This window comes from Epinephelus moara, chromosome 18 (genome assembly GCF_006386435.1).
Source record: "Epinephelus moara isolate mb chromosome 18, YSFRI_EMoa_1.0, whole genome shotgun sequence".
NCBI lineage: Eukaryota > Metazoa > Chordata > Actinopteri > Perciformes > Serranidae > Epinephelus > Epinephelus moara.
Genome location: NC_065523.1, coordinates 10226781 through 10238794, shown reverse-complemented (window position 1 = coordinate 10238794; position 12014 = coordinate 10226781). Strand labels below are relative to the sequence as shown.

General features: G+C 39.7%; 1 protein-coding gene, 1 long non-coding RNA gene and 1 other non-coding gene across 3 annotated transcripts; 2 read left to right on the top strand and 1 right to left on the bottom strand.

The window, feature by feature from the left end:
• Nucleotides 1-4869: 4869 nt before the first annotated feature.
• LOC126406069 (pentraxin fusion protein-like) lies at nucleotides 4870-6973 on the top strand. Its single transcript, XM_050070200.1, has 4 exons — nucleotides 4870-4952; nucleotides 5088-5155; nucleotides 5410-5617; nucleotides 6450-6973. The coding sequence occupies exons 2-4, from the start codon at nucleotides 5104-5106 to the stop codon at nucleotides 6853-6855; spliced, it is 666 nt and encodes a 221-aa protein (XP_049926157.1). The 5' UTR covers nucleotides 4870-4952; nucleotides 5088-5103; the 3' UTR covers nucleotides 6856-6973.
• Nucleotides 6974-8173: 1200 nt separating this feature from the next.
• trnat-cgu (transfer RNA threonine (anticodon CGU)) lies at nucleotides 8174-8245 on the bottom strand. The gene has a single exon. It is a non-coding gene; the product is annotated as a tRNA-Thr (tRNA).
• A 498-nt stretch (nucleotides 8246-8743) lies between these two features.
• LOC126406070 (uncharacterized) lies at nucleotides 8744-11624 on the top strand. Its single transcript, XR_007571631.1, has 2 exons — nucleotides 8744-8905; nucleotides 9837-11624. It is a non-coding gene; the product is annotated as an uncharacterized LOC126406070 (long non-coding RNA).
• The last annotated feature ends 390 nt before the right edge of the window (nucleotides 11625-12014 follow it).

Genomic DNA, 12014 nt, shown 5'->3' with positions numbered 1-12014 from the left:
CATTACGTGGTGGTAACATGTAAAGTGTTACAACAAAATTGCTGGTTCAACAATGTCACTCAGGGGGTCTTATAAAGAGTGACAACAATAATAATAATAATAATAATAATAATAAATTATACTTATATAGCACTTTTCAAGGCACTCAAAGACGCTTGGGGCCTGGTTATCTAGGGCTTTGTATGTTATGAGGAGGATTTTGAAGTGGATTCTCTGGGGGATGGGGAGCCAGTGGAGCTTATGCAGAGTGGTGGTGATGTGGTCAGGGGTGCGAGAGTGGGTGAGTAGCCAAGCAGCAGAGTTCTGGATATACTGGAGCTTATTGAGGGATTTTAAAGATGAGCCATAGAGTACCCTGTTGAGTAGTCCAGACGGGAGGTGACAAAGGCGTGGATGAGGGTTTCTGTCTCTGAGGAGGTGAGGGATGCATGGAGGTGGGCGATGGTCTTGAGGTGAAAGAAGGCTGTTTTGGTGATGTGTTTAATGTGCTGGTTGAAGGAGAGGGATTGATCACAAATGATGGCAAGATTTCGGATGTGAAGGGAGGTGGATACTGTGGAGCCGTCGATGTTGAGGGTGAAGTTATAGGTGGATTTGGTGAGTGCTTCTCGTCCAATGATGATAATTTCAGTTTTGTTGCAGATTGATTGGAGGAAGTTGGTTTGAAGCCAGGGTTTTATCTAATTTATGCAGTTTGTCAGGGTTGGGTGGGTGGCAGTGGAGATTGTCTTGGTGGAGATGAGGAGCTGGATATCATCAGCGAAGCAGTGGAACTGGAGACCATGACGGCGGATTTTGTGACCAAGGGGGAACAGGTACAGGATGAAGAGGAGGGGACTGAGAACTGAACCTTGGGGGACACCTTGGAGGAGGGGAGCAGTGGGGGATTTGCAGTTATTGATGAACTGAGATGAACTGAAGTCTGTCAGAGAGATGATCTGAACCAGCTGAGAGCAGTGCCAGTGATGTTAAAGACGGTTTCAAGTCGGGTGAGACGGATGGAGTGATTGATGGCGTCGAAGGCAGTGCTGAGGTCGAGGAGGATGAGGATGTTGATGTTTCCGATATCAGAGGAGAGAAGGAGGTTGTTAGTGATTTTGAGGAGGGCAGTTTCAGTACTGTGGTGTGATCGAAATGTTTCATACATGTTATTGATTGAGAGGTGGTGTTTCAGTTGGGAAGCTACAGCATGTTCCAGTAGTTTGGACAGAAAGGGTATGTTGGAGATTGGCCTGAAGTTATTTGGGATGTCAGGGTTGAGTCCAGGTTTTTTTAGAGTCGGGGTGACGGCAGCGATTTTGAGAGATGGTGGGAAGATGCCAGTAGACAGGGAGGAGTTTATTGTTGCAGTGAATTAGTGGGGAAAGAGCTGGAAAGCAGGCCTCTGGAGGTGGATGGGTCAACAAACATAGGACTGTCACCGAGATGACCTCTGTTTATGTCCTGTATGAAAGCAAAAGTTAACAAAGAGTTATTTTAACTTATTGTACTTAGTTTACTTAGTGACATGATGTAATTATGTAACATAACTATTGCCCCCCATCCCGTATAATATCAGATTGTCCTGAATTTTAAAAAAAGACTAAAAGCACTGTCCATTACTGAATCAATACAGGACTCAATTTGTCCCTTATGTCTCGCACACCCTGTTCTAATGCACAAACTATGTTTTAAAATGCTTAAGACGACATGGGAAATAATAAAACCAAAAGAGTTTTATAAGAAAATTGCGGAGAAGTATTGAATCCTATTTGCCAAAGAGAATGACACTGCCAATGACAGCCAAGTTGTCAGTGTCACTCTTTACTCCTGTTAAAAGGCTGTTGTTGAGGTTTTAAATAATAATCAAAGTTAATAATCAAAGTTGAGAGCAGCTATTTGATCATTATGTACGTATGTGTGTAGATGTATATGTGTATATATAGATGCGTGCATATATATGTGTGTGTGTGTGTGTGTGTGTATATGTATATCATACCATATCAAATTGAGTTAAAAGGTAAGCAAGTATGGGGTTAAGTTAAGTTAAGCAAGAGCACCAAAATCCAAGCATAATCACTGTGTGTTGAGTTGTGTTATCACCATATCATCAATATATTATCACCACACCATCAAGATGTTATCTCTGTGTGAATTTAAAAGAAAAAGCCAAGCAAGATCCAAATCTAATAGTATAATAAAGCTCTCATAGTAAAGTTAAGCTGTGGAGAGAGATGAAGCTGCTCTACGCATTGAGGCTGTAACTAGGATACACCAGCGACTAGGCCGACTGGGCAGGCTAATACATACCACAGTACGTGCACGTCCTGGGAAAATACACACATCCGAAGGTCGGTCCAAGCACCTGCACACGTACACACTCGATCTGACCTAGATAATTGGGATACATGAAAGAGTGGCGAGTATGATCATAGTACAACAACTGTGTTAGCACTATTCCTGTTCACACTCTACACAGCGGACTTTAAGTACAACTCACGCCACATACAAAAAATACTCTACGGTACAGCAGTACGGTAAAACCAAGGAGATGGTGGTGGATTTCAGAAGGAAGAGGTCACACCATCAACCAGTCTCCATAGAGAGGGAGGACATTGAGGTGGTGCACACCTACAAATATCTGGGGGTCCTCTTTGATGATAAGCTGGACTGGTCCTCTCTGACGTCCTCTACAGGAGGGGGCAGTCCGAGGGGGCTTCCAGGTATCAGATGAGGTAAAAAATGATGTGTCTGTGAATTGAAGAAAAAACAATAGTAGTTCGACACATGTGATTGGCTTAAAACTTAAGAAAGTGAGCAAGAAAGACGGAGAGACTGGGTATAAAGGTCCGTGCCCGAGGCTTCTGAGTTCAGTTCTTGATCTGGACCACCAACTCAAATGGGTTTATTTGGATGTCGTCTCTGAACATGGAATAAACCTTCTTGCATTAGACTGCTGATCAGCCTCCTGTTTGTTTTTCTGCAGAGTGCTCTGGATTTTCTTTTATTTTACTGGAAGTAATTTTTACTGAACACTGATCAACATCACAATGTGTTTTTTGGTTTGAGGGGAGCCAATTTACACCACAATACTGTCCACATACAGATCTGAATGGCCCACATGGACCACAACTGGGTCAGTCTTGTCAGTGGGAATGAGTACAGTACACGAGTACTGTATTTTCTGTCACCCATGATGGACTGTCCGACCCATGCAACATTCTGCATGGTTCTACAGTACCATGTCCAAGCAGTGCAGCCCAATTAAGTTGATGTTGGCTTATGTGTGTGCTGTTGTTATTAGATCGTACCATGCTGGGTCATCATGTGACAGTTAGCTATGCCCTGCCGTTTTCAGATACACAAGTTGACAGTTGTCTGAGGATGTAAGCAGAGGTCCCGCACCCTCCACACATATGTGTGTCTGCGTGTCTGTTTGTATGAGTGAGTATTTTGTTGCTCAAAATATACTATATGTGTCCCACCACACAATATTGGTTAAGCAAAGCAAACAAATGGTTACGTAACAGCAAACATTTCGTGCTAGGTAGCAGACATGGCCACAGCAAAGAGCTATAAACACGACAGTGAGGGCAGTCACTTTCAGAAGTGGTGGGAAGTTGAATACGTATTTCCTGAGAGATGAAACAGTTGCATTTGTCTCATTTCTATAGGATAATGTTTTAATAACCCTTACGATGCAAGTAATAGCTCCCTTCATGTGTTTTCACATTATGTAGTTTGGTCTCCATTCAGAAAAGTTTGGACAGGGTTACAGGGGGCTTGGGCCTACCCCAGCTGACACTGGTGAGAGGCTGGGTAAACCCTGGACAGGTCCCCAGACAGACAACCATTCACGCTCACTTTCACACCTACAGCCAATTCATTAGAGTCACCAATTAAACTGACCTATTGGAGGAAGCAGGGAGAACATAAAAACTCCACAAGAAGGGCCCCAGTTGGCCAGCACGACTGAACCGGGATCCATCTAGCTGCAAGGTGATAGTGCTAATCACTGCGCCCTGGAGCTTGTTTCAATTACTTTATATACTGCTTGGTATCTTCATTTTTATTACTACAACATAATTTATATTTGGTATTAACAATCTGAACCTGCGAAGTCACTAGTATCTAAAGCTGTCAAATAAATGTACTGCAGAAAGTATGATAGCGGCTTCCAAATTGTAGTGGAGGAGAGACACAAAGTAGCATCAAACAACAAGTGTAACTTCAGTACTTTTCAGGTGGTTACTTAAACATATTTAATTAACGTTTTAACCGCAAAGTTAGTTATTTGTTGTGCTCCAGTTCACAGTGTGGGGTTTCTCTTGTTGGTCCCAGTTTCTTCCTTGATCAGTGATAGAAAACAGGCTCAAGTGGTTACTGGCCTCTCAAAGGCTCAACTTGTCAGAATGTGAATTCCAGCTTTGGGTGATTTCTGTTTTTGTAGACCAGTTGTAAATTGAGGGTTTGTCACTCAACTCCATTAGTACCTACCCTCTCTCAAAGAAGTGTCAGTTACTCATTTAGTATTTTCTTATATTTAGAAATTTGTCATCATCATCCGCTACAGAAATGACTCCAGGGGAACATACAGTATATCAAACTTTGGATAGACAAACAATACCTGTAATCAGGATCAGTTAATTGTTAGTTTCAGTCTTTATAAGGCTCTTTAAAAGGCTGAATATTATTCAGTGTGTTCCCCTCATTTGCCCCTGTCTGGTGTTTGCTGTCTGAAACCTGATAGTTGCATGATGCTCAGAAATGCTCTGACAAGGGCCTTTCACAGTACCTGAACTTTGCATACCTGTATGTGTTTGTCTACCCTCTGAACACTGATAAGATGTGATCTAGTTTATACACATTCATCCTATCTCACGCCATTACATTATGTAACCATGAGTTTGGGGTATCCCACTATAAAACCTCAGTGCTCAGATTGCCTGTAGCAGAGCCTTTTCAGCTGTAGAGTATGTATACACTTTCATTGTGCTTTTATATCTTTATATAACCTTTTCTGCACATAAAAACTACTGACACTGCATTTACCTTAACATCGCATGATGCGTGGAATGAGTTAAAGAGTAAATTGTCTCTTTTTTCAGGTTTGCTCCAAAAAAAATGAGACTTTCGGCCTCTCTGTTCCTTGTTGCCGTCTCGGTGGTGGTGTCTGGTAACATATGATTCCTTTGTGTTTTTATGTGCATGTCTGTGCATGTATAAAGAATAAATTCAATGTTTTGATTTCAAATCAAGGGCATTGGTCTGCAAATTTAAATAGAGCTAAAATGAATAGTTAATTAAGTGATGAGTTGATAGGCTGAAAATGGCCAATTAATATTTTAAGTAATTTTTATTTTTTAAAAAGCAAAAAAAAGATTTGTTATTGTTGCTTTTTGTAACTCTGTACATATTCTGATGTCTCAGGGAGCGTGATCATTAAGACCTTGGTGTTCCCTACGGACACAAGTAACAGTTATGTGGAGATGGTCCCTCTGAAGCCCCTGAACCTGCGGGCTTTCACACTGTGCATGCGTGTGGCCACAGAGCTCAGCGGTGAGCGCGAGGTCATCCTTTTTGCATACAGGACTGAAGACTATGATGAGCTGAATGTGTGGCGTGAGCTGGACGGCAGGTAAACGCAACAACATGCTGATATATTTAGTGATCATATCCCATTAAACTTCACTTTGGTTTTCATGACAGAAATATCATTCATACTACTACCACTGCTACAAACACTACTACTTCTACTCTCATTATACTGCAGCTACTATACTGTAAACACCAACAACCATTACTATTACAGTAAGCCACTACTGCTACTACAAACAGTACTTCTTCTAATAAAAAATCTCGTACCACAACTTCTACTGCTGCTAAAAATGCGTCTACCACTACCTCTAACTATTAACAATACTACCAATGCTATGAAGAACAGACTACAACAACTACTACTACAACACTACAAGCACTTCTACAAGTACTACAACCAACAAAACTCCTTCTAGTACTGTTACCAACAATACTTCTGCCTCTACAACCACTACAAACAACACTACTAGTACAAGAGCTGATACTGCCATTACAAACGGGTCTACTACTACGGCTTCATTTCAATAGTTAAAGCTGGGGTAGGCAATATGCTCAAATTTTTATGGGATTTTTGCCCCATGATGCCATAATGAAACTGCCTACCACGGCTTTAAGTGCACTAAAATAAAATACAAATAAAAAAAACTGAAAACAGAGACGTACACAGTCAGAACAGCTACATAGTTAGAACAATAGTGCTGCCACTGCTATCAGTAATCATGACACGTATTCATGAGTTATCATATTAAACATAATTTTACATCATCACACAGTCAAAGTCATGCATTTAAGTTAACAACAACTGTGTGTTATTCTTATTTTGCATAGTTAAACCTACAGAACTCTAATGAATTGTTCATATGTGTGTTTAGATTGTCCTTCTACCTCAGTGGAGAAGGTGTTTTGTTCCAAGTCCCTCAGCTCGGTGCCCAGCAGACCCACCTGTGTGCCACATGGGACTCCAGTTCAGGTGCGGCTACTCTCTTCATGGACGGAAGGAAAAGCTTGACCAAAATTTACAAGAAGGGTCACGCGATCCGCCCCGGAGGCAAGGTTATCATCGGACAAGATCCTGATAATTATCTGGGGGATTTTGATATCAAACAGAGTTTTGTTGGGGAGATCTCTGATGTAAACATGTGGGACTCTGTCCTCTCAGAGAGCACGATCAAAGACATGTACTCTGGGAAGAGAGTGCCAAGAGGAAATGTTTTTGACTGGGAAACCACGCAGCTTAAAGTTAACGGGCAAGTGGACATTGTTCATAGTGAGCTATAGCTAGGCAGAGAAAGCTTTGCAGATCTGGGCACTGATGTAATAAAGATGTTAACTATTGTTCTGACTTTCATTAAGGTCACACTGTAGTTCTTCTCAGTCCAATAAAAAAGTATGCTGACATGCTGCTGTCTGTTGTGGTGAATATTATTAAATCATTACTAGTACTCACGTTACATATACAAAACTACAGTAGAATGGTTATTTCCAGGTGTCCACATGATACACCAAATCATTTTTATCGATCATTTTAGTTCAGTTATTGTATTAATTTTATACGTTAAATGATATGTCCATTGGATAGCTTTTCATAGCCTGCTTTTAATGGTATGATTTTGACACACACAGTATATCTAACATTACCCTTGAAAAACAGAATTAAAATTACATATATAAAAATCAAGGATAGACTGCAAACCAGGTAACCTGTCCTGGGCCCCAAAACTTCAGGGGGCCCTAAAAACGATTAATATTAACTGATTTGTATTCTTTTAATTAAAGGTGTTTTGGAATTTGCGCTATTACAATCTCTACAAGTAGGACTAATATTAAAGTAATAATGCTGGGAACAATTAGCTCAATGAATTATGCTTCAAAATAATTTGTTTTTCAACTGCAAGCAATGATTTTTCTACCTGAAATGTGAAATATTATAATTACAAGTAAGCCCAGAAAAACACAGTGGTTTAATTGTTTTAATCATTACATCTTATGGAACCTGGATGTTGTAAAAAATGATAAAAGCCTACAGCCAGCTACACATTAATTGAAGGATTCTCAAAATCTGCTTCTTTTAGCGCTCTCTTGTGGACATTTTGGAGACTTTCTCCAACAGGAGAACAGCTGAGAATAGAAGTTGCTTTCACCCACAACCAGTAACACCAAAGATTTTAGTATTTTATTTTGGTTTATTTAATCACGTGGTGTTATAAAATATACATACACATCATACATATATATGCTTATATACATACATGTGTATACATTTGCAGATAAATAAAAGCACACAAGGTGCCCTGGACTAAGAGGCATCAGGTATGCAAAGTGCATAATGGAATAATTGACTGGTGAAATAAATATGAGTATAAATAAATAGCTGTGTAGACTAAGAGTCATGACTGCTCTGTAGGCAACAATGTCCAGTGTAATTTGTTTGGCTCAACTGTGTGACTTTCATATTCACAGTTGAAGTAGTTGAACAACATCATCATGTATAATTCACTTATACCATGTGTATATCCAACTCTTCAACCATTCCGTTCCTGTTAGTGAAATCTACAAAGGAATGTTCTATCAAAAAATACAGTGGGAATCAGATGACAGGCACGGACGGGGTTCGAACCCGCGATCTTCGGTTTACGAGACCGACGCCTTACCACTTGGCCACCGCGCCTGGCAGTGCTACCGCGTGACAATATAGGAATTTCAAGACATCTTAAAGAACATTCTGAACTGGCATCATGTTACTTTCATTGGTGTCTACTAGGGAGACTGCAGGAGACAAATATAACTCCCAACTCCGTTCAAAATAGAGACAGTTTTGACTGTTCTACCAGCAAACGGACTGATTGCACGTTCACACAAGTTCAGACATTATTTTTAATCTTTACAAAACACCAAAAAGCACGACTCTGTAACTTTAGAAGGGAGTCGTTCATGCTGTCAATGTATTTTCCCCACGTTCAGCATGTGGGACCTCATGTGCTGTGGACTAATTAAAATAAAAACGACCACCACAGATATCTTGTATGCGGTCGAATATCCCAACAGGTGGCTTTGTTGATTTTAATTTTTTTTAAATCTATTTTTAACGGCCAGTAAGGTCGAGCAACTTAAAGTGGAATTGAAGTCTGGCATACCTTTCTCGCCATACACAAGTGAAGGGAGTATTGATGGCGAACACACCCGGAAGTAGCTACAGTGGCCCACAGCAGATAGGATTTTAATATTTCCTTCAAACATGATGACAACTGATTTACAATGGTAAAATAAGAGTCGCATTTTCCTGCATCGTATGGTGCGACCGTTGTGACTTTCAGAGGAACCTCATGCTGTAAGTAAAATGACTCGGTGAAAATTCGATTAAGAACAATTCTGAGCTAAAGCGTTAGCTTGCTAGCAGAGGGTGACTTCAATAACTCCGCTTGCTTATTTTATGTGTAAGATACATTATTTGCCTGGACATTGACCTAACGTTAGGCGTAGTGTTGCAAGTATGTGGGGTTGCATTGTTGTTGTTGTTGTTACTGTTGCTACTGTTGTTACTGTATGTTAATTTCACTCATTTAACAGCATTTAAGCAAGCCTTCTTCCTCATGCCAAATTGTACTTTAAAAAAGTGGAATTTGACAAACCCATGCTGATAGACAAACTGAAGTGGAAGGCAAAGGATGAATGAAGATTTTGTCGTTGTCATTGTGAGCCTTTCTTGAATTCGGCTTATCACATAACATTAGTTTATGGACGATAGTTCACTATTGATGTAACTTTAAAAAACGTTTGTTGAAATTAATAATTACATTTAAAAGTGAGCTATTTAAAGTCTTGTTTTACACCTTTTAATTTGAATTATTTTATTTTTTTTAATATGTTTGCATAATTTTCTCACTAATTCTAGTGTTTCTGAAATCTGAAAAATGTTTATCATCATATAGATTTAAATCATATATCCCAGCCCACAGCTATATAAAACAGGCATTACAAAGGATATTAAAGCCGTGTCATATCATTCAGTCAGTGCCTCAGGACTAGATAGCTGTGACTTTTGAAATATTCCTGTTCTTAAAATATTGAAAAATTAGATTTTTGCATGTTACTCAAAGCTTGAGCTTTTGTCCGATGTCCCTGACAGAGTGGAAATAATTTGGCAAGAATACAACTCTGTGAATTTTCAGTTTCATTCTACAGTTAAAGTTTTGCCATTAACCCTCAGATGTAGCATTGCTCAGTGCCCAGTTGAGCTCTGAGCATGTCTTGTGTTTCAGTCTTTGACAGAGCCTGTCTGATCTGCTGCAGCTGAGCCTCCCTGTGTTCTTCACCATGCCGCTGGTGTTGGATGCTGTGTGGGCGCTGTGGAGCATTGGAGCTGGCATCTATGACTACTTCCACACCAGTGCCATGGAGGAGAGGATCCACACGCTGGAAAATGTCCTCTCTATCCACCAGTTTGTGATTGCAGGCCTGTCTGCAGGCCTCATCCTGCTCATGACCTACATACTCTTGAGAAAACACTGAAAACTGACCCACCAAGGCCAGACACCCACTACATGTCGTTTTGTTGCTGGACATTTCACGTCACCCAGAGTAGTTTACATCCTGATGCTGTCTGGAGTGACAATGCAGATTATGTGATTGCTCACACTTGAAGATCAAGCATGTTCAGCAACATCAGGATGTCCCAGATGAGGTCAGGAGCACTGATGGGAAACAAAACCGAGCAACAAAACTCCATCCTATCCTTCTGTCTGTTTGTCCCTGTGGTTTGGATGTTAAATTGGCCTGAATAATACTAACACAAAATCATAACAGCTTCTCAAGGCAACTTTGCACTTTGACTTTTTTTTTGCCAAGCTTGAAGGACATTACTGTCGAGAAAAACCCTACAAGATGATGCCATTTATTTAAACACCTTCCAGTGTGTGCTTAGGGGTGAAGACATTGGGTCAGCGGAGGGATGCTTTAGAATTTTAAACTTGGATCTGGTACAAAAGTCAAATGCGGCTGTGGTTACTACTACATTTTTTAACCTGTCATCACAAAATCACAACATAATTACCTCAGTATCAACTGTTAGTCATGTTATGTCTTTCTCATGTTTTTGCAGTGCTTATTAATTTCTCTAAGACCATTAACCCAAGACACTGACATAATTATCTAATTTTCTTACATCACGACCATCATTATCTCTATGTTGAGATTCGTGTGACTATAGATAACTTTTAAGTCCACTAAACAGTGTCTGAAGAAAAAAACACTCCAGTTAAATCTCTATCTTTGGATATTAGGCTAAAACATTAAATATGATAATTAAGTTGAGATCTTGAGACAGCAGGCTATATAATATGAACACTGATGGAGGCTCTCTGTTTTAATAATTCCTCATTGAGGTGGGGCATTTCCTATCAATAATTTTATCCAGCACTTTATCCTGCATTTCAAAGGTAAATTGGGTCTGGGGATTTGACTCCCAAATAAGTGGTTTGTTTCACTCTTTAAAAGTTGGTGTCAGGTTATGATGTTGCAGGGACACTGCAGTACTTTGATGGGAATATGTGGCTGTGGTATTGTCTAGGCTGAGTTCAGCAGGTCAGTCAGTGGTACATATGTTTGTGTGCCTTCAGCTACTGTGGTCTGTAATTATTGTGGTTCTAGGTGAAAGACCCCAAACACCAGAATAAGCACAAAAAGCACAGTTAAGAAGTTCACTGGGAAATGAATTCATCCCTAACTTGATTTATTGTTTATTTTTCATGCTTAGGAAAAGGCACTGGAAGTGAAGGTTAGTCTATTTATTTAGTGTAGTCTGATGTGTTTTGTGAGTGTGTGTTAATTTGTCCATGTTTACATTTTCACCAACACTGTTTTCAGTCTGTCATCCAAAATTACTTACTAGGTGTTTAAAAAATTAGTCTGATAATAGTAAGTTTTGTTCACTTTTACTTCTGTACCTGCTTACTTTCTGGGGTTCATTGCCAATGTACTGTACGCACTACTGTGTATAACTTTGACAAACCATTACTATGGCTACCATTAAAGGGAATATGTTTGAATAATATCTGCATCATGTGCTTTTTGTGTCACTTTCATGTTGAATATGAAAAGGAGGAGCAGCAGAAGCTCCATATGAAACAAAAGGAAAAAAGCCTTATAGAATATGAGATGGAAGATATTAATGGAAAAATACTGGAACAATCAAAGGGCTATGATGATGGTAAAAATAAATAAAAATACATATTCTTGACATTATAAAACATACTATTAAAGCTAAAGTTGCCTTTGCAAAATCGTGTTCATTCCACACTTAAAGCTCCTTCAGACTGACAGTTCAATCTCAAAAATCAAAACCAAACTGATGCGGTCAGTGATTTCCTTGGCTTTCAAGCCCACATATTAACTTGAACTGGTTAGTTATTGCATCTGAGTAACACAGTGGAAAAATTCAC

What these genes read in the sequence shown, in the direction of transcription:
- LOC126406069 (XM_050070200.1), top strand. Translation starts at nt 5,104, where the DNA reads ATGAGACTTTCGGCCTCTCTGTTCCTTGTTGCCGTCTCGGTGGTGGTG. An exon ending in CGTCTCGGTGGTGGTGTCTG is followed by an intron (nt 5,156 to 5,409) that starts GTAACATATGAT and finishes CTGATGTCTCAG; the next exon opens with GGAGCGTGATCATTAAGACC. An exon ending in TGGCGTGAGCTGGACGGCAG is followed by an intron (nt 5,618 to 6,449) that starts GTAAACGCAACA and finishes ATGTGTGTTTAG; the next exon opens with ATTGTCCTTCTACCTCAGTG.